Genomic DNA, 23,411 nt, shown 5'->3' with positions numbered 1-23,411 from the left:
GTCCTGTAGGCTGTGCCATGAAGGAAAAAGGCTTCATTTTGTCCCTCAAAACGTTTTAATATACAGCATGTTATGTGTGTGCCACGCCTCAGACAGGTGCAGCTGCCTGCCACACCTCTTATGAGTAAACACTAATGAATGCTCAGTCACAGAAACTCAAATGTGCTGGGATTTAGGAGGAGTCGTGTGGTGTTAAAAGTATATGAAATATGAAAATCCATTGAATTAAACCAAAGTAGCTCCTGATTTATGCTTCCAAGAGTTAAAGGCAGGACATTAGACTGGGTGTAGCACCACCAGGGTCTGGAGGCCTGCTGAACATACCATCATTCACAGCTATGACCTGTCATGTCAAACCTGCTACTTCCCAGCACAACATTTGTTTCTTCCTTATCTTTATATGAGCGATTTTTAAAAATCTAATCAACATCTCGTTAAAGAAGAGTGCAGAAACAGCAAATATTTCAATCCATGCCATCTTTAATCACACAGAAGCAACTTTATTATCCAAAAACATGCATCATGACAAGTGTTGTGTATCCAGGCAACAGGAAATAGCGGGAATAGCCTATATACAGGGATACAGGTGTTCATGAACTTCAGGTAATCTAAAATTGGAACTATTTTCTATGATTTTCTTCACAACATTTACATCAGAGCGTTGAGTAAAGTATTCAGTTACACTGGGATGCCAATTACAGCCTGATCACAAAAAAAACAACACCCAAATATAACCTTTATCACCATAACTTGACTAGTTCTGCATAACCTCCTTCCCCTGATCGAGACACATCCGTCAGCATAAGGCCAGGATGGAGAGGCTCAGTGAATGCGGTGCATTCTTTGTGAAGCAGAGTCATCGTGTCAGAGATGCTATAAAAGGACAGAGTGCCTGATTTATAATCCAGGTACACTCCGATCGTGGAGGATTGAGGGCCCGGCACTGTTCTGCTCGCTGAATTGTGTTGGAAAGAGTAACCATTAGTGGAGCAGTCTAACCTCCATGACCTGTTATTATTTCCAAACTGCGAGCCGCCTAAGTCTTTGTGTGACACTGCCACAGACCAGGTCCTTCCAGAAAATGTGACCTCCCAGTAACATCGCTCTGACAAACCCTCACTACACAAGACCTGGTTGATGTTCGTAAAACTTTGGTATTGTCCATAATAAGAATTGTAAGTTGACCTATAGGTATTCGTCACCCGGCGGTGTTCTTGAGAAATGGACAGATGCCCGGAGACTGACTTCTGATCCAGCGTCAGAGGACAGCAATCTGACAGAAGAGCAAAGCAGGAAAAAATCTATTAACATCAGCCTTTAAGATTTTGTACTTATTAATGCACTGGTATATTGTGGAACTAAATGTTTTACTCACAGCGTAAAAACTCGTCCCTGGTCTTTGGCACAGGTGGCGGCACCACATCTAGGGTAGACACTGACAAGAAAAAAAAAATTCTAAAAACCACTGGACATGAAAACACTACATTGCTCTGGATGTTTAGATCTCACTCAGGTACCTGTGGCGGAGATCCTGGGCCGCGCGTCATTCAGGAGGCTTTCTACGTCATCCCTCATCTTAGACAAGCAGTCAGTCAGATTTTTGAAGGACCGCTGAGGACGAACAACAGGAGCGGGAGGCAAGTCCAGACAGGAGGTGGAGAGGGACTGGAAACTCTGAGGGCAGAAATAAAAACAAAATAAAGAGCAGAGAAAATAGGCACTAGTACAATATTTACTGTACATAAAAACATGCAATGCACTTCAGTTAATGTCAGTTTTACTGAAAAATATTTGCATTTTTGCACTTTTACCTCATTTGGCAAACTTTTTTGTCCAAAGAATACATCACCAGTAACCTTTCAATTAGGTTGTAACAATACCAAACTTGATATTCCAGCGTGGTCATTATGTTTTTATTCATGTCCAGTGGTTTTTAGGATTTTTTTTTTGTCAGTGTCTACCATAGATGTAGATATTCTTTTTTGTGCAATACTTTTTCAGTACTACTGTTTACTATTTTGCTATTTTATTATTATGTATATAACCTTTTTACTGCTTGCTATTTTGATATTTTATTATGTATAGTTTGCTCTTTATAGTCTTATTTCAGAATTTTTCACTTATTTCACTGTGTGTAATGCTGCTGCTGCGCAATTTCCCAGCTTGGGATAAATAAAGTATGTCTGTCTGTCTGTCTATCTGTCTATCTTTATTTCTATGTGTTGCACTTTGGCCAGTAGGTGTCACTCTTGGGCAGTACATTCAGCTCTGATCTGTTGCTGAGTTTTGCATGTTTTGAGTTTGGACTGTTGGCACAACACTTAAATTATACAAAGTGAAGAAAATACTCTGAAGACAGACACAGACGCTCCACACCAGCACTGCACAGGCACTGTCTGGTACCTTAATGAAATGGATGTGGTCGTCCACATGAGAAAGCTGTTCCAGTTCAGTGTCTCTCGTCTTCAGCATGGCGATCTGCTCCTCCAGCTGCAGCTGCATCTCCTCAGCCTGACCGATGGCAGTCTTCTCCTGGGCTTTCATTAGCTGCCTCGCTAAAGTGCGTTTTTTCTTCATGGAGGAGATCAGCTCATCAAAGATCTTATCACTGGTCCCCGCTGCAGTCTGGCAACAACTCTGCTCAAACAAAGAACATTTTTCTTTTTAAATCATGCTCTCTGTGGAAAAGTTCAGACTTCAGGAGTGGTCAAGACAGACACAGGATCAAATACTGAAGTCTAATTTCCATACCTTGAAATCCTTCATAGCCTGGACCAGTTTATTCAGATCATTCTCTCGCTCCTTGAACTTCTCCTGGACTTTCTTTTGACTCACAATCAGCTGTTCCTGAAAGAAATTGTTGGTGCCACAGCAAATTCTTCATTGTGAACAGTTTTGGGAAAATAATAATAGTTATATATATATATACATATGCTGTCAGTAAGCACATTTCATTTGCAAGTGATTGCATTCTGTTTGTATTTATGGTTCATACAGCATCCAAAGCGTTTGGGAATCGGGGTTGTACCTGTTCCACAGCCCTCTCTGCTGCAGCTGACACCGTACGGTGGCTCTTGTGCTCATCTATAATGCACAGATAGCAGACACACTGCTTGTCTGTCTGGCAGTAGACCTCCATCAGCTTGTTGTGCTTGGTGCACATCTTCTCCTGCAGCGGGACTGTGGCCGAGACCAGCTGGTGCCTCTTCAGCACAGGGACACTGTGGTGAGGCTTGAGGTGAGCAGGACAGTAAGATGCCAAACACGTCAGGCAGGACATCGTGGCTTTCTTGGGTTTGGTCCCGCAGCAGAAATCACAGGCAACATCCGCTGGGCCGGCACAGGCCACAGCAGCAGGGGGAGCAGCCTGCTGGGGGTTGGTCTTCTTCAGCTTCTCCACAACCTGTGGGTGATAGAAAGGAAGGGGGTGAGAAATACTTTCATGACCTACATTACACAATAAGCATGAGAACAGAATTCATTCAGAGACAGCTTGCATCTACAAGGACTGCACAATCCTCTGAATCGGATTTGCTAATTACTAACAGCCATTTAAATGCATCCTGTTACTGCCTGTGAATATTTTCATTCATCCAGGTCATTGTAAGCTTCAGGAAAAGAACAGGGTGATAGAGGAAGAAAAGAGAGACAGGTGGCATAACATCGTCATTCCATATGTGTCTGGTGTATCAGAGAAACTGAGGCGAATTTAACAAACACAACACCCCGGTACATTTCAAACCTGGGAACACTCTCAGACAAAGGCTGGTGCACCCCAAAGACCGGACACCTCACCCTCAGAAGAACAATCTGGTGTATGCAGTCCAGTGCAGTGAGGAATGCACAGACTTGTATATTGGGGAAACAAAACAGCCACTGAGCAGACGCATGGCACAACACAGAAGGGCTAACTCTTCTAAGGTCTAGACTCAGCTGTTTACCTGTACCCCAAGGAGGAAGCACACTCCTTTGAGGATAAAAATGTGCATAATCTGGTTGAAAAAACGTCTCTGAACAGAGGGGGAGGTCTGAGACACCACCTATCTCCCACATACAATGCTGTCTTTTCATCTCTCCCAAAGAGATTCAAAAACTTAGCCTCTGAAAATAAACAACGAAGCCATTCACACATGGCTCAAGGAGCCTCCCAATGACAAGAATGGCACACTAACGAGGCAGACGACTGTCGTTGACACCCAAGGTTGCACCCTACCCCGCCTTAATGGGGGATTGTTTGCCTCACAATAGAGTGATACGATCCTTGGTTTTGGGGGTTGGCCTCACTTAGAGGGTGAATACTTGAACCGAACACCATTTCATTAGACTAGAGCTGTCCTATCTGGTCTGGTGCGCATGAAATGATGAAGCCTACTCGAATGAGAGGCGAAACGTCTTCCAAGACAAACTGACAAAGTCCAGTTGAGAACGATTGAATGCCCTGAAGCTTCATCCTGTTACTGGTGGAATACTCCACCAATTACAGCCAAACATTATGTTGTGTTAAAAACAAACACATTTGTTGGTAGGATGGTTTAAAAAGTATATGCAAATTATTTAAAGTAAAAACTCAGTTTGTATAGTAATGGAGGTGCACATGAAAGATATGAAAAAAAGGTGCACATGAAAGATATGAACACAATTTTGCTTATTTCAGGTGTGGTTATGGCCTCAGTGAAATGCTTATGGCCACATGGTGTCACATTCAAAAATCTAATCTGAGCTCTAATTATGAATTCCACTTAATTGCCTCTTCAAACATGTCATAACATACTGCAATTTGTCAGATGTCGTCAAAAATTGTGCCACCACAGTATTAATTAGTTCAGCATTGTGAGAATAATAACAATTTTAAATAAGTTATCATTAAATTCGTCATGTATTTGGCTTTCAATGGACCACACTGAATGACCAGCCATGCAAGTATCTACAACTGCTACATATACTCCAACAACCTGTCCCCGGTTTCTCGCACCACTCAGACACCACGCCATCACCTCAGCCAGGACGTTGTTCCTCCTTAAAACGGGCCTCGGGTTGAAGGTCTCCCTGCACTGAGGGCAGCTGTGCTCCCCCTTCTCTTCCTGGTCCCAGCATCCCTTAATACAGCCCTTGCAGTAATTGTGTCCACAGGGAATGGTGACGGGCTCTTTTAGCAGGTCCAAACATACCGAACAGCAGAACTGATTCTGGTCCAAGCCGACGGCACATTCCTGCTGCTGCTCAGCCATTTTGATGAGTTTCCGTGACTCGCTAAGTTTCGTTTCTCTTCATGGGCAGGGTTTACACGGTGCTTCTTCCTTCTGAGGCGGGGCTTTCAGGAACAGAGCCCCGCCAACAGTGTCACAGCAGACAAGCTGTGTATGTGTCTTGAAAAAAACACCTTCAACTCAGTTGCCAGTATATGTTAGTTTTAACCGTATTTAGGTAGTTTATCACTTTGCTGCCAGGTGTAAAGTAGCAATAAACTAGCTAGCTGTAGATTTAGCTAGCTAAGTAAAAATGAGCAGTACACTAGACATAGGCTACCTAGACTCAACTAAATCTAGCTAGTTATAACTAGTTGTAAACTAGCAATAAAATAGCTAGATACACCTAGCTAAAACTTAACCAGCTAGTTTATTGCTAGTTTACACCTAACTAAAACTAGGAAGAAACTAGATATACCTAGACTCAACTAAATCTAGCTAGTTTATTGCTAGTTATAACTACATGTAAACTAGCTATATTTAGTTAAGGCTACATATGTGAGGCTTATTGTTAGTTTTACTTACGTATAAACTAGCAAGATTTAGTTTTAGCTAGGTGTATCTGGCAATTGCTAGTTTAATAAACTAGCTACATTTAGCTATAGCTTGGTGTATATAGCTAGCTTGTTGCTTGTTAAAACCAGATATAACTAGCAATAAACTAGCTAGATTTAGTTTTGGCCAGCTAAGTAAAAAAGAGCAGTAAACTAGACATACCTAGACTCAACTAAATCTAGCAGATACACCTAGCTAAAACTAAAACAGCTGCTATATATATATATATATATATATATATATATATATATATATATATATATATATATATATATATATATATATATATATATCCATATCTTCTAAAATCTTTTTACTCATTTTTTACAATAACTTTATTGAAATATGCAGAAAAGGGAAATGACAGACACACATGCTATTCCAAGACTTGCATGAAATGAACCGAAGAGGGCAATATTGGATATTCTATGCATGTCCTTGTGGCCTGTGTGATATCACGTGTTCTCAGAATATTTATGAACGGGCTGCAATCTTTGAAAACCTCTCAAATTGTGACTAAAACTCAATTTGGTCAATGGAAATTTTTAAAACCTCAAATTGTATATTGAATGTTTTGTAGCACAACAAAACAGAGACTTCAACAGATTATCCAAAAGTCATGGATAAGTGTAAAGTAAAGAGTTAAATCATGTAAAAATCAGTCATCACAATATGATAATAAATGTCCTTTATCTTTCCCATACATAATTAAGCTTGATTTACCTAAGGGGTGTTTCAAAAGTGAAAGCCTTGAATTTATTAAATCTGGCACTAAAAGAGAGAGACTGGAAAAAAAAACTTCACCACACAACACACAGCTATTGTTGAATGACTCAGAACAAAAATGGAAAAACTCCATAAAGAATCAAACTAATGAAAACAGGACTATTATTCAGCATCTCAAAGTCATTACAAGTGTAAAGGAAACAACAGTCATAGATTATTCTATTTTATTCTAAATTGAATAACATGTCGTCATCATTAATTTCTTAAAAGTATGCTAATTATTTACCCTGTAGCGGTAGAACATTAATCACACTGATATTCTCTATTGGCAGAAATTATTATAACCCTGACTCCAGTTAAGTTGATGATTTACATGCCTCATCCATCCGTAAAACAAGCAGCCTAATGCTTCCAGTTGGTTTTAACATGATTTATATGTTTTTTGTAAAAACATTCTCAAACTTTCTGCTCCACTCTTTTTATCGCAGAGGCTTTATTTGTTGTTCTGACCTGGTGCAACCCCAGATTGCCTCCAGACAGCCTCCGCTGCCATCTGCATGGCTTCCACTGGACTTTCTGCTTCTTCAGATGCTTTAAATCCTATCAGGCCACCCTTTACTCCCTCACTTTGTGCAGTGGATGCCACTGTTGCTCTTCCTCCTGCTGCTACTGAAAAGTCTGAAAGGTCCTGAAGATTCCTAACAGTTGACATAATCATCTTTGCCACACCAAGCAAAGCTCCTAACAATGCACCTGTTGCAACACCTGCTGATGTGATCAGTAATTTGTTAACAACACTAGTTCTAGCCTGTTTTCTGATCTCTTCCTGTGCCATATTTCCTGATGACTGTCCAATGAGCTCTTCCGCCCTCTGAATTTCTCTCTTCACTGCTTGTAGCATCTCATTGGTGTAGCAGCTTCCTTGGTTTACCTCGGCCATCTTGTCCAGTGTGTTCAGCAGCTCCGCCACCTGGAACTCGTTGCATCTGTAATTGTCCTCTTTGTTGTTCTTCCAGTATTTATTATCAACAACGTGGCACCAACCGGCACACTTCTTCACCAGGTCACTCAGATTCTTATTCTGACTAACATACTCTTCAATTTTCATCCCTTCCGGGAGCTGGTCACCATGAGTGAAGACAATAGCAGCATATTTCAGAGCATCTTCAGAGAAATATTGGCATATTTTGTTGATGACAGCCTGCTCCTGCTCGGTGAATTTCTCCACTTTAAGCACAATGAGAAAAGCATGAGGCCCAGGAGCACACTCTGTGATGCACCTCGCTATCTCTTTCTTCACCTCCTCCACTGAGCTGCCTGAATCAAAGACACCAGGAGTGTCGATCAAAGTGATGCTTCCTCCATTGACAGATTTCGTTTTTGCTTGACATCCACTTGTTCCAGAGTTGGGAGAATGGTTTGGGGTGAACCATGTCTCTCCCAGTATGGTGTTAGCCAGGCTGCTTTTCCCAACTCCAGTTTTCCCCAGCAGGATGATCCTCCTTGAAGTCAGCACTAAAGGAGAGCAATGACTCTGTTTAAGTTTTTTGGTTCTGAAAGTGTTTTGCGTATTATTGCCACAGACACTTCCATCACAGAACCAAAACAATGAAAATTGTCAAGTCTTGTTTGAGCCAAAAGTTGCCATCAGCATGCTGACATGTTCACATTGGCAATGCTAACATGTGAATGTTTAGCAGGTGCACTCTTTATCATGTCACCGCCTTTGTTTAGTGTGCTAGCGTGCTAACAATTGCTGATTAATACTCAACACAAAGTGCAGTATGGACGATTTAAATGCCTAAATTAAAACAAATCAAACAAATGAATTAAGTTAAATAAAACACACATGTTTATATGTTTTTCCTTTCATGTATGCATTTACTCTGCAGTCATAATTAGAGGAAAACATATGTTAAAGGACATTTATTTTGCTGGTTTTTAGCTCTTCGGAAAGCAAATGCATATAACAATGTGTATTATTTTTCATTTGTTTGAGTTTTTGTTTGATCCTTTTTTATTTATTTTACTTATTTATTATTTGAAATCATCCCTTTTACTGTTGAGGCTTATGGGAAAGTCCTTTGTTTGGAAAGCATTTGGTCTGAAACTAACAAATAATAGTTTGGCCTGATGATGGCGCCAGATGAGAAGTTAAGGGAACATCAACGTGGTTCCTCTTGGAGAATTGTACTAGATTTAATGGAAATTCATCCAATATGTCAGTTCTTTCATGGCAGTGAGTGAATTTTAGAGGGATAGATAATTGTGCTGTGCGGCAGAATCATGTACAGCATGTCGCTCAGCACTGACACTGATTCAGTGGTGAAATTCAAGTCCATTTACTCAAGTACTTTACTTAGGTACAAATTTGAGATACTTGACCTTCAGTTATGTATTTATACATTCATGCATCAAATATAATAACAAGTATAATTCAATTATAAAATTTCACTTCACTTTTAAGCAATACTTAGATAATGTTTTTTAGAAACCTTTACCATAGTAACATTTTCAATGTAAGACTTATTCGTAATGAAATGAGATTGTAATGAGATTTTACAACATTGTGTCGCTGCTTTTAAAGAATCTAAATACTTCCTCCACCACTGCACTGATGCGAAGCAAACTTAACTCACCGTCCATTTTGTCAAAAAAGAAATCACTGTAGTCACCCGGAGTACTAGATGGCCTCGCTGTATGTTTTTCCTCCCGTTCTCTTGCTGTGGTTTGACTTTACTTTCATTTTCTGCCAGTCCGCCCTGTTCTTGGGCTGCGCCTGAACAGTAGAATGAGGATCACATAAGAGTTTCTGATAAAGGCCTTGATTATGCAAGATACTGTCTATGAAAGTATAAGCAAAAAAAAAATCACACATGAACGTAGCATAAGAGATAGCTGTTGCACAGGAGGTAGAGCTGGAGGTCTCCTGATCGGAGGGCTGGCCTCCTCCTGTCCATACATTGTAGTGTCTTGCTAATTGCCAGTCCCAAGCCCTGATAAATGGGGAGAAAAGGAAGAAAAAGACAAAGAAAAAGCCAATGTCAAATGAAATACATACCAGCAACTAGATGTCCAAAACGCTAAATATGAAACTTTAATTCCATAATTTGTATTTCAGTTATTATTGAAATACGCAGAACAGGGAAATAACAGACACACATCTGCAACATAAAGCAGCTCCAGAACTGCTGTATAACACGAGAAAGGGGCGTTCTAAGAAATGGACTGATTTACTTGCAGTTAGAAATAATATTAAAAAGTTGTAAAAAAGAATAACATGTGATGTGTTTTACAATGTCTCCCTGAAGAGAAGCTCTTTCGATCACAGAAATAATTCAGGGACACAAAAACGTTTTCACCATCATTTGAAAGATGTCTGAAATTGGCCACACTGTTAGTTTGTGCGAGTTTTCTTGGATTTGCATTGCAGTTAATCTACTAAGAACATCATCTCTCTCTCGATAGCATGTGACCAGTGACAGTGACAGTGATAGAAGGATGTGCACCTTTCTTGTTTGGGGTGGTGGCTCTGAAGATGCCTGTTGAAAAGAATTTTAATTGGTTTATTAATGGCAACATTTATAGTTAGCTGAAGAGTTCAAAGCAGGCTGCATAACCAGACTAACATCACTTTATGACTCTTCATACCTTTTCAGGGTGGAGTGTTTTGTCTCTTGGTGAGACCGAACAAGGCTTTTGTTTTGTTGTTTTTATTGGCAGCATATACATGATTTCAGGGAATCAAGTGTACAAGTAAACAGAACGAAAACAATAAGACCTGTGTTTGACCGGTTGACAGATACTTCTGTCATGGAAACAAAAAAGCCTGATTCCTAAATAGTTCTGAGGCTACAACATAAATAAAACAGGACGTGATCATTTGCTCATCCTTTCTGACACGCACTCAAATGAAAACAGCTGAAGACAGTATGTCTAATCTTTAATAGCATGCAAGCAAGTGAATGTGAAAAACCAAAAAGACATGTGACCAATCAGCTGTTTTATTGTTGCACAACACATTTATAACAAAGCAACACAAATGAATGAAAATGACATATAAAAAAAATCAACTTGGAATAAAAGTGGTCAAAATCAAAGCAGAGGCAGAGATATTCCTACTCTAACACTCCATAAGTAATGAAGCAAGCTCCAAGATATAGCTGAATCTCACAATCCCATAATGCGCCTGTCTTTCATTGTAGATCCTCCTTCCCTCGTTCTTTTATAACCCCATGCCTCATTACAAACTGTAATGTAGTCTCAAGTGTAAAATTGGTGGCATGCCCCATCAAAACATGACATGTTGTCTTGGAGAGACCCAACCCAACAACCACTTCTAAATTAAAGCTCATGAATCACATTAAGTTTGTTAGAACCACCCATTTTTGAGATGTTCACCTTTTATTTACTCAGTATTTTAAAGTGGACACATAAATTAACCTTCAACAATTCAACTCTATAGCTTCATGAACATAGTCTTATTGGAGATTGATGATTGCAATACTTGACATGTCAATGTCAGCCTCTATTCTGATGTCTTCTGTTTCCTCCACATTCATTGAAATGGATTCCAGGGATTGTATGTGCTGTCAAACAAAGCGTAAACTTTGTTCAAGATGGCTTCAAAGGTCTCCTGGATTTCCACTGCTGGTGTGTTCAAGTCCTCGACAACGTCTCCTATTGGCCCGACTGTCTCAGCTATTTGGTGTCCTGCCACTGCTGCCACTGTCGCTGCCATTAATTCTTTGTCAAGCGGTGCTTCTGTTGTTGCCCATTTTGACTTGATCACCACAGCTGAGAGCGTTGCGAGTAATCCAGCTATGAACGCGAAGCCCACTAACCCTTTGATCCACGTTGGTGCTGCATCGTCCACCTGCTTCTTCAAGACGTTGCTTTTAGCCCATTTTCTGATCTCCTCTTGTGATGTATGTCCTGATGACTGTCTGATGCGCTCTTCCTCTTTCTTTATTGCTCCCTCCACTTCTTCTAGCATCTTATTAGTGTAGTATCCTCCATTGTTCTCCATCACTATCTTGTCTACGGTGTCGAGCAGCTCTGCCACCTGTGCCTGGTTGCTCCTGTATTCATCCCACTGGTTGTTCTTCCAGTATTTATTATCAACAACGTGGCAGCGGCCACTGCACTTCTTCATCAGATCCCTCAGACCCACGCTTTGATCGACATACTCCTGAATTTTCATTCCTTCCAGGAGCTGGTCGCCATGTGTGAAAACAACAGCAGCATATTTTAGAGCATCCTCAGAGAAATATTCACACATTTGTGTGATGACAGCCTGCTCCTGCTCAGTGAATTTCTCCACTTTAAGCACAATGAGAAAAGCATGAGGCCCAGGAGCGCACTCTGTGATACACCTTGCCATCTCAGGCTTCATCTCGTCCGTAGACCTGTCTGGGTCGAAGATACCAGGAGTGTCGATCAAAGTGATGCTTCTTCCATTGACGAATTTGGTTTCAGCTTGAGAACGACGCGTTTGCAAGTCATTACAGTGGTTTATTTGGAATTTGGTCTCTCCAAATATGGTGTTAGCCAGGCTGCTCTTTCCGACTCCAGTTTTTCCTACCAGGACAATCCTCCTTGTGTTTGGCACTAAAGGAGAAATCAGAACATTTGTCTCTTAGTTAACTTGTAGCTTGGTTCTGGAAGTGTTTTCATTTGCTTTGCCTCAAGAATGATTACACAGTATGAACTATGGCTGAGTTGCAGATAAAAATTAGTTAACAATCACAGGTAGGAGACTGTTTTGACCCACTTTACATGAGACCTTATTTTATCACAGTCAAATAATGTTCAGCAAGCGCAGGAAAAAAAACTTTCCAACTCAAATATTAAAAAACTGCATAAGATATTGACAATACATTAGGTGCTCGCTGTTGAAACAACAGCAGGAAAGAAAATAAGACAAACGTACCGGCCATGCTGTCAAAAGGACTCTTTAGATCCACAGGACGTCTCGACCGGGAGTCTTGTCTCTTGTTCTGCTGCTCTGACTCGCCTCTTGCTTTGTTTCTTGACTTGTCTGACTTGTTTCCTGGCTGCTGGAATGAACAACACACAGTGCACTTGTTTTCAGACAGGTGCATCATATAGGCATTGCCTGTATGATGCTTTCATCGCCTGTATGACGCTGGTGCAAGATATGTTGCGATAAAGGACAAGCAGTCACTCTATGTTTCAGCATTCAGATTTATTTCAGTTTTAATTTTAAAAAATCATGTTTTTTCAAAAATCTCTAAAATTCAAACGTGCATGATGAAGTCAGGATATTCCAGCTTTAGTTTTCTTTTTCATTCATTTCTGCCTCCCTCTTTGTTTCATTTCTCAAGATACGATACTCATTCTGGTCTGGCAGCATAGGCAAGTCTTTTGTCAGGTAAAGCAGGAAGTTGAGCGTTACACCGTCTCTGCAAACCAACTCAGTTACTTACTTACTGCTTCCGACTCAGTATCACCTTTTAAATCTCATTTATGTGAAATCAGATTTGATTCGCAAAGAATTTTCTGATTTATTGTTGTGCAATTTTGTGACAAGAAAAAAATCTGTGAAAATAAAATCAAAAGTCACGTTAAAGCTACCAGAAGCTAACATCTGATCACGATCAGATTAACAGATGTGTCATCATAGCTGGAAAATACTGGAAGGCTAAACATGTTATATCACATGTTTAGCCTTCTGTACATCACTGAAAAAATTATGTGGGGCTACATACAAAAATAACAACTTATAGCAGAATACAGCATTTTATCAAAGTTAAACTTATTCCAAGGTCAGATCAGACCTTTAGTGTTGGAGGAGCTTAACATCTTTATTAAGATAGAGACAGATATGAATTAATTCAATACCAAATGTTAAGGAAAAATAAAGGCAGAAATGATGTGCAACTGAATGCTGTCAGGGGGTGAGCTCCAGTGGTCGGTCTTTGAGAGTTGCTGGTTTGACCCAATAATTAAATTGAACCTTGAACACCGTGCACATGTCCAAATCAATTAATGTTACATGCATTACTGACAGATGATCCAGTCAGACATAGTGACCACCAGGGTAGATCTGCACACATACATTTCAAATCACCAAGGACAGGAAGTTGGATTTAGAGTTTATTTCATGAATCCAAACATAAATAAAGCAGAATGTGATGTTTCACTAACCCCTTTTGACATATACTAAATTAAAAACTGTACATAGACAATATATTTAATGTTTAACTTCATCACCATCATTGATTTTTGTAAATATCTGCTTATTCTGAATTTGATGCAGCAGCATGTTTTGAACAAGTTGGGACAGGAGCAACAAAAGACTGGGAAAAGATGTGGAACACTCCAAAAACACCTGTTTGGAACGGTTGATTGGTAACAGGTGCATCATGATTGGGTATGAAAGGAGCATCCTGGAAAGCCAGTCGTTGACAAGCGAGGGTGGAGTGAAGTTCACCACTTTGTGAACACATGATGACGTAAAGCAGGCATCTCAAACCGGTTCCATAAAGGGCCGCGTGGCCCTTCAGCTGATAACTAAGTGATCCCTTGATGTTGATTGGTTGGCCTAATGTGCTCCTCCTGGGTTGGAATGAAAACCTGCAGCCACGCGGCCCTTTATGGAACCGGTTTGAGATGCCTGACGTAAAGGATGTTGCTACATGGGCTCTGTAATAAAACCATTATCAGTAAACACAGTTTGTTTGCAAATGATTGCGTTCTGTTTTTATTCACGTTTTGCACAAAGTCAGAGTTATAAGAGTTATAGAGGCAGAGTTATAAATCCTGATGGTTATTTATTAGTCTCATGAGAAAGTTAAGTCCCAAACCTCTTTTTGCTTTACCGCTTCCAGTTAACCTCCTATTGCTCTTGATGCTCCTCAGCTGTCTGCGCTGCTGCTGCTGCTGCTGCTGCTGCCTCTGCAGTTGCTCCCTCTGTTACATTTACGCCTGCTGCTATTCCTGCTGCTGTTCCTATTACTACTCCTACTGCTAATGCCACTGTTGATCCTTCTTCTTTCATTAATTTCACTGCCCCACCGAGGAAAGCTCCCAGCAGTGCACCTGTTGTAACACCTGTGACTTTAAGCAACTGCTTTCCAAAGACGCTGGCTTTCGCCTGCTGTGTGACCTCCTCTTTTGACATGTTTGCAGCTGATTGTCTCAGGCGATCCTCCTCTTGTTGTAATTGTCGCTGCCACGCTTGCAACATCTCATTGGTATAGCAGCTTCCTTCGTTTGCCTCAATCATCTTGTCTATTGTCTTGAGCAGCTCTGCTACCTGGAACTGGTTGCTCCTGTATTCACTCTGCTGGTTGTTCTTCCAGTATTTGTTATCAATGACGTGGCACCGGTCTCCGCACTTCCTCACAAGATCATTCAGACCTTTGCTTTGTTGGACAAATGTCTCGATGGTGTCTCCCTCGAGGAGCTGGTCACCATGAGTAAAGAGAACTGCGGCGTATTTCAAAGCTTTTTCAGAGAAGTACTGGTGCAGTGTTTTAATGACGTCCTGCTCCTGCTCGGTGAATTTCTCCACTTTGAGCACAATGAGAAAAACATGAGGCCCAGGAGCGCACTCTGTGATGCACCTCACTATCTCTGTCTTCATCTTCTCCTCGGACCTCCCTGTGTCGAAAAACCCAGGGGTGTCGATCCACATGATGCCTCTCCCGTTGACAGATCTGGTTTCTGCTTTACATCTACTTGTTCCGGATTCAGGTGTGTGGTTTACCTCGAACACGGTCTCTCCGAATATGGTGTTGGCGAAGCTGCTCTTCCCAGCTCCAGTTTTTCCCAAGACCACAATCCTTTTTGTTGACACTAGAAGACATAAATACCTGCGTGTCAGTGATCTATTATTACATTCCTTTGCCTCAGGAGTTCCAGGTAATATACAGTGTAAAAAGCAGCTCAAGTAGCGAACTTTTGCTGACAATGTCAGCTTGCTAATGTACTGAAACTGGGCTGCTTTGCTCTGCTTCGAATATCAATAAAAGTAGCTACTGCTTCCAAGCCTGGACTTGCTCTGATTAGGCTTACATCAACATCTCTGGACAGAGATATGCATGTTTTTCTGTGAGGATAAATGGATCGCTGTTTTACCATTATAAATGTCTAAATACAGTCACAATATTGGCACTGTATTTGTGCAGCAGAGGGTTTTGTGCATTGTATTGCTTGTGATTGGTCAGAGGTTACATAGGGGTGGGACAAAAGACTTTCATGAAATAACAACAAAATCAGCAGGCAAACTTAATGCATCTTCATTGCTGCAATGAGAACTGCTATGTTAGAAAATAAAAATACGCTGCAGGCCTTGATTATATGAAATGCAGGTCCTTTTCATAATAAACCTGATCTTCATGTTAACTCATTCTAATTCTGTGAAGCGGGTAAAATTGACCATTTGCTTTCACTTTCACTTAGTTTATCAAAAACCATATGAGATAACTCTATCAAACTCACATTAAAACAATATCAATGATGTAGACATTCTAAAAAGACGTCACTTGTAATAAATGCAAAAAAAAAAAAACAATAAAAAACACTCAGTCCTACTGTCATTCAGCTGTCATTCAGGTATCATGAGAAATGAAAAATGGGCACAAGCCTCCTTTGAACTTTGATCTTGATGAAAATATTGAATTTTCTAAGCATGTAGAATGACTGAGAATAAGTGACCACAACTTACCGTCCATGCTTTCAGTAATAGAATCAGGGCAGAGTTAAAAAATTAGTCGGATCTCGCGGATGCCGTGACTGCATGTCTTGTCTTTCTCTTGCTTGTGGTTTGCCTCTCACCCTGCTCTTCCACCTGTTTGACTTGTTTCTTGGCAGCAGAATGAACATATCGCACAGTGCATACACACACATTAATGACAACAATGCTTGAATAACAGCACATTTGGTAACACTGTCAGCACATTTTTTTTCTTCATCAGGAAGGGAGAAAACTAACATTTCAATAATTGATCCCAGGTTCATGTGAAATCATATGACATTCTGTTATTTGCTTCCTGTTTCACCTCATTACTTTTTTTTTCTTCACTTGCTTCTTAATTCCATCCAAATGACCCCAAATCATTATAATGAACTGCTCTCTAGTGGGCAGGTGATGCAATTGCAGTTTTTACAGTACAAAGAGGTTTTTGGTTTGCTTTGTTTCCACCTGATGTCTTCAGAATAATACATTATATTTACATAATCATTTATATCTCCTCTAGAAAGTAGATGAAGTTATAATCCTCGATGAAACCGTTTCGACTTATTTCGGTCTTTGACTTAACTGAAGTGAGCAAGCAAGAGTTTGAGAGTATCAGTCCTAGAGCGTGTCAGTGGATAAGAGGGAAAAACTACCAGAGGACATGAGTCTAAAAGATGGTTTTATTGATCCATTATGTTCTTACAGCTGATGTTAGCATTTTCTGGATTAAAAACAAAAAGACAAAAAAAAGAAAGAAGGAAAATCATCCTCTGACATGTTTAGTCCTCGTCTGCCAATTTCACAAAGTCATTTTAATAAACAGTTTCAATAAATCTTTGTCTCTTGTTTCTCTGCACTGACAGACAACCACTTCAGTCAAAATTCCACGATAAAATAGTAATTAGATATACTGTAGCAACATGTGTATACTACCACAAACACAATACTCCAAAAACACTCTGTTGATTTCAAAAAGATAAAGAACAAAGATTCTGTTATAGAGGAAAAATGGCACATTTTTTAAAAACCAGACGAAATACGTCAAGCAACAAATTTAGCAAAACTTTTAGCAACAAAGCATGTTTAAAAAGAGAGTGGGTAGTCGTGAGCTCTTCAGGCAGAGCATTCAAGACTCTGTTGCTCATGGTTTTCAGGTTGGTGGAGAGTGGGTGGGCTACTAGAGCGAAGTGGGCGAGATAACGGGGCGCAGATTTATGCAGCTTCGTCGGCTAATGTGAGGATTTTGTACTCAGGAATTAAACAGAGCTTTGCAATAATCTAATCTAAAATTAATGTAGGCCTGTGACATTTTTTTGCCATCAGCAGGTGACAAGAAAGGTCTAGTATTGCAACGGTGGAAGGATGAAGTTGGTTGAGTTTTGGTGATGCAGCACCACTATCAAGCCAACTGATTTTTTGGTTTTCCTCCCAAACTAACTGCTGATACTTTGCTGTCAGTTGTCGTACAAGCCCAAGTCTAAAGAAATTGGGATGTATAATAGAAGTAAAAATAAATAAAAACAGAATGCAATCATTTGCAAACAAACTGTATTTACCAAAGTGTTCCAGAGCCCATGTAGCAACATCCTTTATCCAATCATGTGTTCACAAAGTGGTGAACCTCACTCCATCCTCGCTTGTGAACCACTGAGCCTTCATACCCAATCAACCTGTTTACCTGTTTCCAAAAAGGTGTTTTTGGAGCGTTCCACAACTTTCGCAGTCTTAAGCTGCTCCTGTCCCAACTTGTTCGAAACATGTTGCTGCATCAAACAGAAGAACAAGTATATATTTACAAGAATTATTAAATATATTGTCTTTGTGCTGTTTTCAATTGAGTATGGTAAGGATTAAGAAATGATCACACTGTTTTTGGAATCGGGGCTGTGAATCTTACTACTTCTATAACAGCAAGAGTAGGAACACTAACGCCAAAAACGACAATAATACTCCGAACAGTAAGAGGAGGGTCCCAAGGATTCGCACTTTGAGACAAAGTGATAACAGGAGCAACGAAAGGAAGACAACCACCAGCAAGACGATTCCAATATGTCGTGGCAGTTTCTTTAAAAAATCTTTAATTTTTGATACCAGCCAAGCTATTGCTCCTGCAATTAGTCCAAAAAATGTTAAAGATGTTAGCGCCACTGCTGCTACTGCTGCTACCGCTGCAGCAGCTCCTGCCCCTGCTGCTGCAGCTCCTGCCCCTGCTGCTGCAGCTCCTGCCCCAAACAGACCACCTAGACACGTTCCTAATCCTGTTGAAATCCCAGAAAAGAACCCAAACAGACCACCTAGAAGCGTTCCTAATCCTGCTGCTATCCCAGAAAAGAACCCAAACAGACCACCTAGAAATCCCAATCCACCACCTCCTGCACTCCTTCCTTGTCCTGTTTCTTTCTTTATTTCAGCTGCTGCTGCTTCTTCTTCTGCTTCCTCTTCTGTTTCTGTGTCTCCTTCCTCCTCTTCTTCTGTTTCTGCTGGTTTTTCTTTTACATCTTTCTTTACTTCCGCTGCTGGTTCCTCTGCTTCTTCCTCCTCCTCTACTTCTCCTCCGTCTTCATTTTCTCCCCCAGATTCCTGCAAAACTATGACTGCTGGCCCAAAGAAAGCTCCTGCCAATGATTCTGCTGCAGCGCCTGTGAATTTGATCCACTCATTCTTAGAGATACTGCTGTCAGCTTTCCTGCTGGTGTCTCCCTGTGTCACGTTTCCTATTGTCTCCCTGACGCCCTCTTCCTCTATTCCTCTCTTCACTGCTCGTAGCATATTATTGGTGTAGCAGCCTCCTTTGTTTTCTGTCATTATCTTGTCTGCTGTGTTCAGCAGCTCTGCCACCTGGAACCTGTTGCTCCTGTCATCACTATGTTGGTTGTCGTTCCAGTATTTATTATCAACGACGTGGCAGCGGCCACCACATTTCTCCACAAGATCACTGAGACATTTATTCTGATCAACAAACTCCTCAATTTTCATTCCCTGTGGGAGCTGGTCACCGTGAGTAAAGACAACGGCAGCATATTTCAAAGCTTCCTCAGAGAAATACTGAGATATTCTAGAGATGACATCCATCCCCTGTTTGGTGATCTCCTCCACTTTAAGCACAATGAAAAAAGCATGAGGCCTAGCAGCGCACTCTGTGATACACCTATCCATCTCCACCTTCAGCTCCTCCTCACTGGAGCTGAAGTCAAAGAAACCAGGAGCGTCAATCAGAGTGATTCTTCTTCCATCAACAGATTTGGACGCTGTTTGGCATTCACGCGTTCCACAGCTCCGAGTGTTATTTGTCTTGAACACATCCTCTCCAAATATGGTGTTTCCTAGGCTGCTTTTCCCGGCTCTGGTTTTTCCCAGCAGCACAATCCTGCATGTTTTTAGCACTGGAAGAGAATAATGATATAAAATTAACACTGTGCACTTGTGTTGGGTCGGTTATCTTACCTTGCCACCTGGTGTCTGGATGTTTTTCAGTTAAAAAACACACATACAGAAATATGCCTACATGTATTGAAACACTGATCATAATAACAGAGAAAGGGGACTGCTGAGAACAGGAACTTGTTGAAGTTTTAAATAGAGAACGTCTTGCTCTTCTTTAGGGACTGCTATGCATATTAACAACCAGATTAGAGTGAAAATGAAGCATCTGGAGAGATATATTCATTCATGTACATGTGTGTGCACAATAAGTGTGTATAAAAGAGTATGTGGTGAGAATGTGCACCCTTCGCACAAACTTGGCGTACATGGTTTGGCTGATACGATGAGGTGATTGCAGATTGTTTGTCTACAATGTTTGCCAACCAGTGTCTACACAAAAGTAAAATTTCAAGCAATGGCACCTTTATAAACTTCATTTTGAATAATTATTTGTTTGTGAAGAGTTTTACTTGATTGTTGTTTCCCATGTTAATAATATTTTCATTTCAATTGTTGAGTTGTCGTATTAAGGATGTTTCTATATCCATTTATGGCGAACTGTGGGAATAGATGTGAAGCTAGTGCATGTGCAGCCAGTTCCAAAGATCGAGATTCATAAAACAGAACTTTGCATATGTACTGCTCTATAAATCTCACCAATAGAAAGCTGCACAATCAGAAAAACAAAGAAATCCAAAGAATCCTGGTGTCTTCTTCCCTTTGTAAACTTAGACTCTGCCTTGCTCTCTTCTAATGTGTTTTTACCTTTGATGCTCCTTCCAGCTCGGGCTGTTCCTGCGATGACAATCCTCGTTGGTGACGCTAGAGGAAAAAAAATTATCAAGAATAACCAATACTGAACAGCCTCTTTGGTCAGCAAATTCTGCACGATGCAAGCTTTGTTACACTTGTTACATAACATTGGATTGGAGGCATTACTGACAAATCAGAATTAGATTACAACTGTGACTTATAGTTGTGGTATTGAGCATTTGGTTATTGTTGTTAATGGAAAATGTAATAAATTAAAACGTCTCTTTTATCCTTCAACATTAGCTTGACTTCTGGGCAAAATGGCACAATAATGCTCCCATTACTACTTTCACTCTAACAATAAGCACTTATTACCTGACACTGTTTTGACTTTTACTGTTGTTCCTCCTCTTCCAGTATGTTCCACACCTTCAGCCTCTCGCTCTGGTGAAATTGGCATGACTGCTGCACCTTCTTCTTCTGCTGCTCCCTCTTCTGCTCCTCTTCTTAATACCTTGTTTTCTTGCGAAACTGCAACCACTGGCCCAGAGAAAGATTTCGCCAGTGACTCGGCTGCAGGGCCTGTCAGTTTGATCCAGACGTTCTTAGAGGCATTGTTGTGAACTCTTCTGTTTTCCATCACCATCTTGTCTATTATATTGAGTAGCTCCGCCGCCTGGAGCTGGTTTCTTCTGTAACTGTCCTCTTTGTTGTTCTTCCAGTATTTATCATCAACGACGTGACATCGCCCGCCGCACTTCTTCACCAGATCACTCAGATGTTTATTCTGACTGACCATCTCCTCAGTCTTCAGCCCTTTGAGGAGCTCTTCATCGTGAGTGAAGACAACTGCCGCATATTTGAAAGCGTCTTCAGAGAAACACTGAAGTATATTCTCAATGACAGCCTGCTCCTGCGCCGTGAATTTCTCCACTTTGAGCACAATGAGAAAAGCATGAGGCCCAGGAGCGCACTCTGTGATATACCTCACTATCTCAGACTTCAGCTCCACCTCAGACCTGCCTGAGCCAAACAATCCAGGAGTGTCGATCAAAGTGATGCTTCTTCCATTGACAGACTTTGTTTCCACTTGGCATTCACTCATTAAGGATTTGGAAGAACAGTTTACCTCGAACACAGTCCCTCCAAATATGAGATTAGCCAGGCGGCTTTTCCCTGCTCCTTGTTTTCCCAGCAGAACGATCCTCCTTGCTGTCAGCACGACAGGAGACAAATGGAAATGCATCAATAATACTGTACATTTGTGTCTGAATGTTGTTTTCCATTTGTTTGCAGTGTTTCCAGAAATACTGGCCAATGTGCATCTGTTCACTGTTCATGTCACGTCACTGTTTTGGCCAATGCCCACAGGATGATGCTGGCTTACAGTTACAATTATTGCTTTAGTATAGAATAAGCATCAATAACAATTAAAAGTATCCAGCCACAAATTGCTAAACATAAAAGGTAATATAGTATATGTTAATTTCAATTGCTCAAATGATCTTCCTAGGATTTCGACTACTAGTACTACATTGCTGTAGACTAACTACAATTGGATGGATTGCTTCGAAATTTTGTACATATAGTCATTGTTCCCACAGGATGAATCCTACTGACTTCTGCTGCCTTTTCCTCCATAGCACACCATGAGGTTGACATTTGTGGTTTTGCATTTGTAAAACTTTTCATAGCCACACTGGATAAAAATCCTTCCTTCCATGAGGGACGAGCAAGTGTGGCTGAACATCTTTATCATTTCCCACCTTCAGACACAATTCCTCTGCTCTGTTCTTATCAGTTGGTCACTTAAACACAAAATCTCCACTCCACATAATGTTGCATGTGCTGCCATCTAGTGGTGGCTGAAATACAGTGCAATGCCGCGTCACAGAAGGGTGTATTTTTGGTTGTTTTTCAGTCAGCCTGTCTCGCACACTCTCTCCTGCGCCATCCGGTGAGGGGAAACAATAGACAGGCAAGTCGTGCTCGAACCAAATATGTATTTTTATTAATCAAAATGAATGTAAGCTAAATTTGCGTTGCGAGTACCAAACATGTGACTCGTGCTTTCACACAGGATGCTGCATGCTTTGATGCGACGGTACATTAGGCCCACTGATTTTCCAGCACGTTTCAAATGTGAGCACTCTGAACATATTTTAGCCAAAATATGACTTTCCAGAATGTACGTCATGGTTAGGTTGGATTAAAATGCAGTGAGCAGTGTCAATTAATAATAATAATAATAATAATAATAATAATAATAATAATAATAATAATAATAATAATAACTATGGAACATTAGCTTACCTTTCATGTTGTCAAAAGAGAAATTAATGAAGAAAAAAATTATTTGGATCTATCAGACAGCACCACTGTGTGCCTTTCTCCTATGCTCTGATTCTGGTTATATTCTAACTGCACTTTCACTTTCTGTTTCAAGATGAGTGTGTGTGTGTGTGTGTGTGTGTGTGTATGTGTATTTGGGGGGATTCCACAAGCATACACTGCCCTCTTGGAGCTGTTTGAGTGCACTCAAAGTTGGACAGCAGACACTGGCTTGAGAGCACGCACGCCCAGCAACAGCCAAGTTTGCGGCCTGTAGAGTCCATCTGCCATTAAACTGAGCAGCATGTCAGCAAAAACCTCCCTGTCATCAACGTTAATTATAGCCGTCTGTCTAAATTTGTCTATACTGTTATCTGCATGTACTGTCATCTTTTAAAAGATGAGAGGGAACTTTAACTCACAGCTCACAATGTCTATTAAGAAAAAAGTGCATTTTTGTCACCCATTTCATCCTCTGATTGAACAAAGGTGGCTTTGGGCCAACTTGCACTACTTTTGATGAAGTAGATTTTTCACTGTGTGAGATCCTTACTGAACTCAGTGAGTCCTGGCCATAATAATGTGCCCTCTGCTGATATCTTCTGTACATCTTTCCAGCACAAGTACTGGAGCAGTGATGCCAGAAAGGCTCTACTTTGGTGTCTGGTCAG

The 23,411-nt window shown here is 40.7% G+C and overlaps 4 protein-coding genes across 4 annotated transcripts; all 4 read right to left on the bottom strand.

Moving 5' to 3' along the window:
• Nucleotides 1-468: 468 nt before the first annotated feature.
• LOC121626384 (tripartite motif-containing protein 16-like) lies at nt 469-5,237 on the bottom strand. The gene is made up of 7 exons (XM_041964865.1): nt 4,995-5,237; nt 3,029-3,403; nt 2,752-2,847; nt 2,404-2,637; nt 1,518-1,674; nt 1,376-1,435; nt 469-1,273 (listed from the first exon to the last, which is right to left on the bottom strand). The coding sequence occupies exons 1-7, from the start codon at nt 5,226-5,228 to the stop codon at nt 741-743; spliced, it is 1,689 nt and encodes a 562-aa protein (XP_041820799.1). The 5' UTR covers nt 5,229-5,237; the 3' UTR covers nt 469-740.
• Nucleotides 5,238-6,133: 896 nt separating this feature from the next.
• Nucleotides 6,134-9,294, bottom strand: LOC121626747 (GTPase IMAP family member 7-like). Its single transcript, XM_041965417.1, has 2 exons — nt 9,167-9,294; nt 6,134-8,042 (listed from the first exon to the last, which is right to left on the bottom strand). The coding sequence occupies exons 1-2, from the start codon at nt 9,171-9,173 to the stop codon at nt 7,021-7,023; spliced, it is 1,029 nt and encodes a 342-aa protein (XP_041821351.1). The 5' UTR covers nt 9,174-9,294; the 3' UTR covers nt 6,134-7,020.
• Nucleotides 9,295-10,163: 869 nt separating this feature from the next.
• LOC121626968 lies at nt 10,164-16,378 on the bottom strand. The gene is made up of 4 exons (XM_041965725.1): nt 16,222-16,378; nt 14,392-15,350; nt 12,460-12,586; nt 10,164-12,137 (listed from the first exon to the last, which is right to left on the bottom strand). Exons 1-4 carry the CDS (start codon nt 16,226-16,228, stop codon nt 11,086-11,088), a joined length of 2,145 nt encoding a protein of 714 aa, XP_041821659.1. The 5' UTR covers nt 16,229-16,378; the 3' UTR covers nt 10,164-11,085.
• Nucleotides 16,379-17,885: 1,507 nt separating this feature from the next.
• Nucleotides 17,886-22,851, bottom strand: LOC121626209 (GTPase IMAP family member 8-like). The gene is made up of 4 exons (XM_041964549.1): nt 22,723-22,851; nt 20,785-21,621; nt 20,422-20,478; nt 17,886-19,616 (listed from the first exon to the last, which is right to left on the bottom strand). The coding sequence occupies exons 1-4, from the start codon at nt 22,727-22,729 to the stop codon at nt 18,136-18,138; spliced, it is 2,382 nt and encodes a 793-aa protein (XP_041820483.1). The 5' UTR covers nt 22,730-22,851; the 3' UTR covers nt 17,886-18,135.
• Nucleotides 22,852-23,411: the final 560 nt, after the last annotated feature.

Source organism: Chelmon rostratus, chromosome 23, assembly GCF_017976325.1.
Source record: "Chelmon rostratus isolate fCheRos1 chromosome 23, fCheRos1.pri, whole genome shotgun sequence".
In the NCBI taxonomy this organism is placed as follows: Eukaryota; Metazoa; Chordata; class Actinopteri; order Chaetodontiformes; family Chaetodontidae; genus Chelmon; species Chelmon rostratus.
The sequence above is the reverse complement of the archived record's forward strand: the minus strand, read 5'-3'. Positions and strand labels throughout refer to the sequence as shown.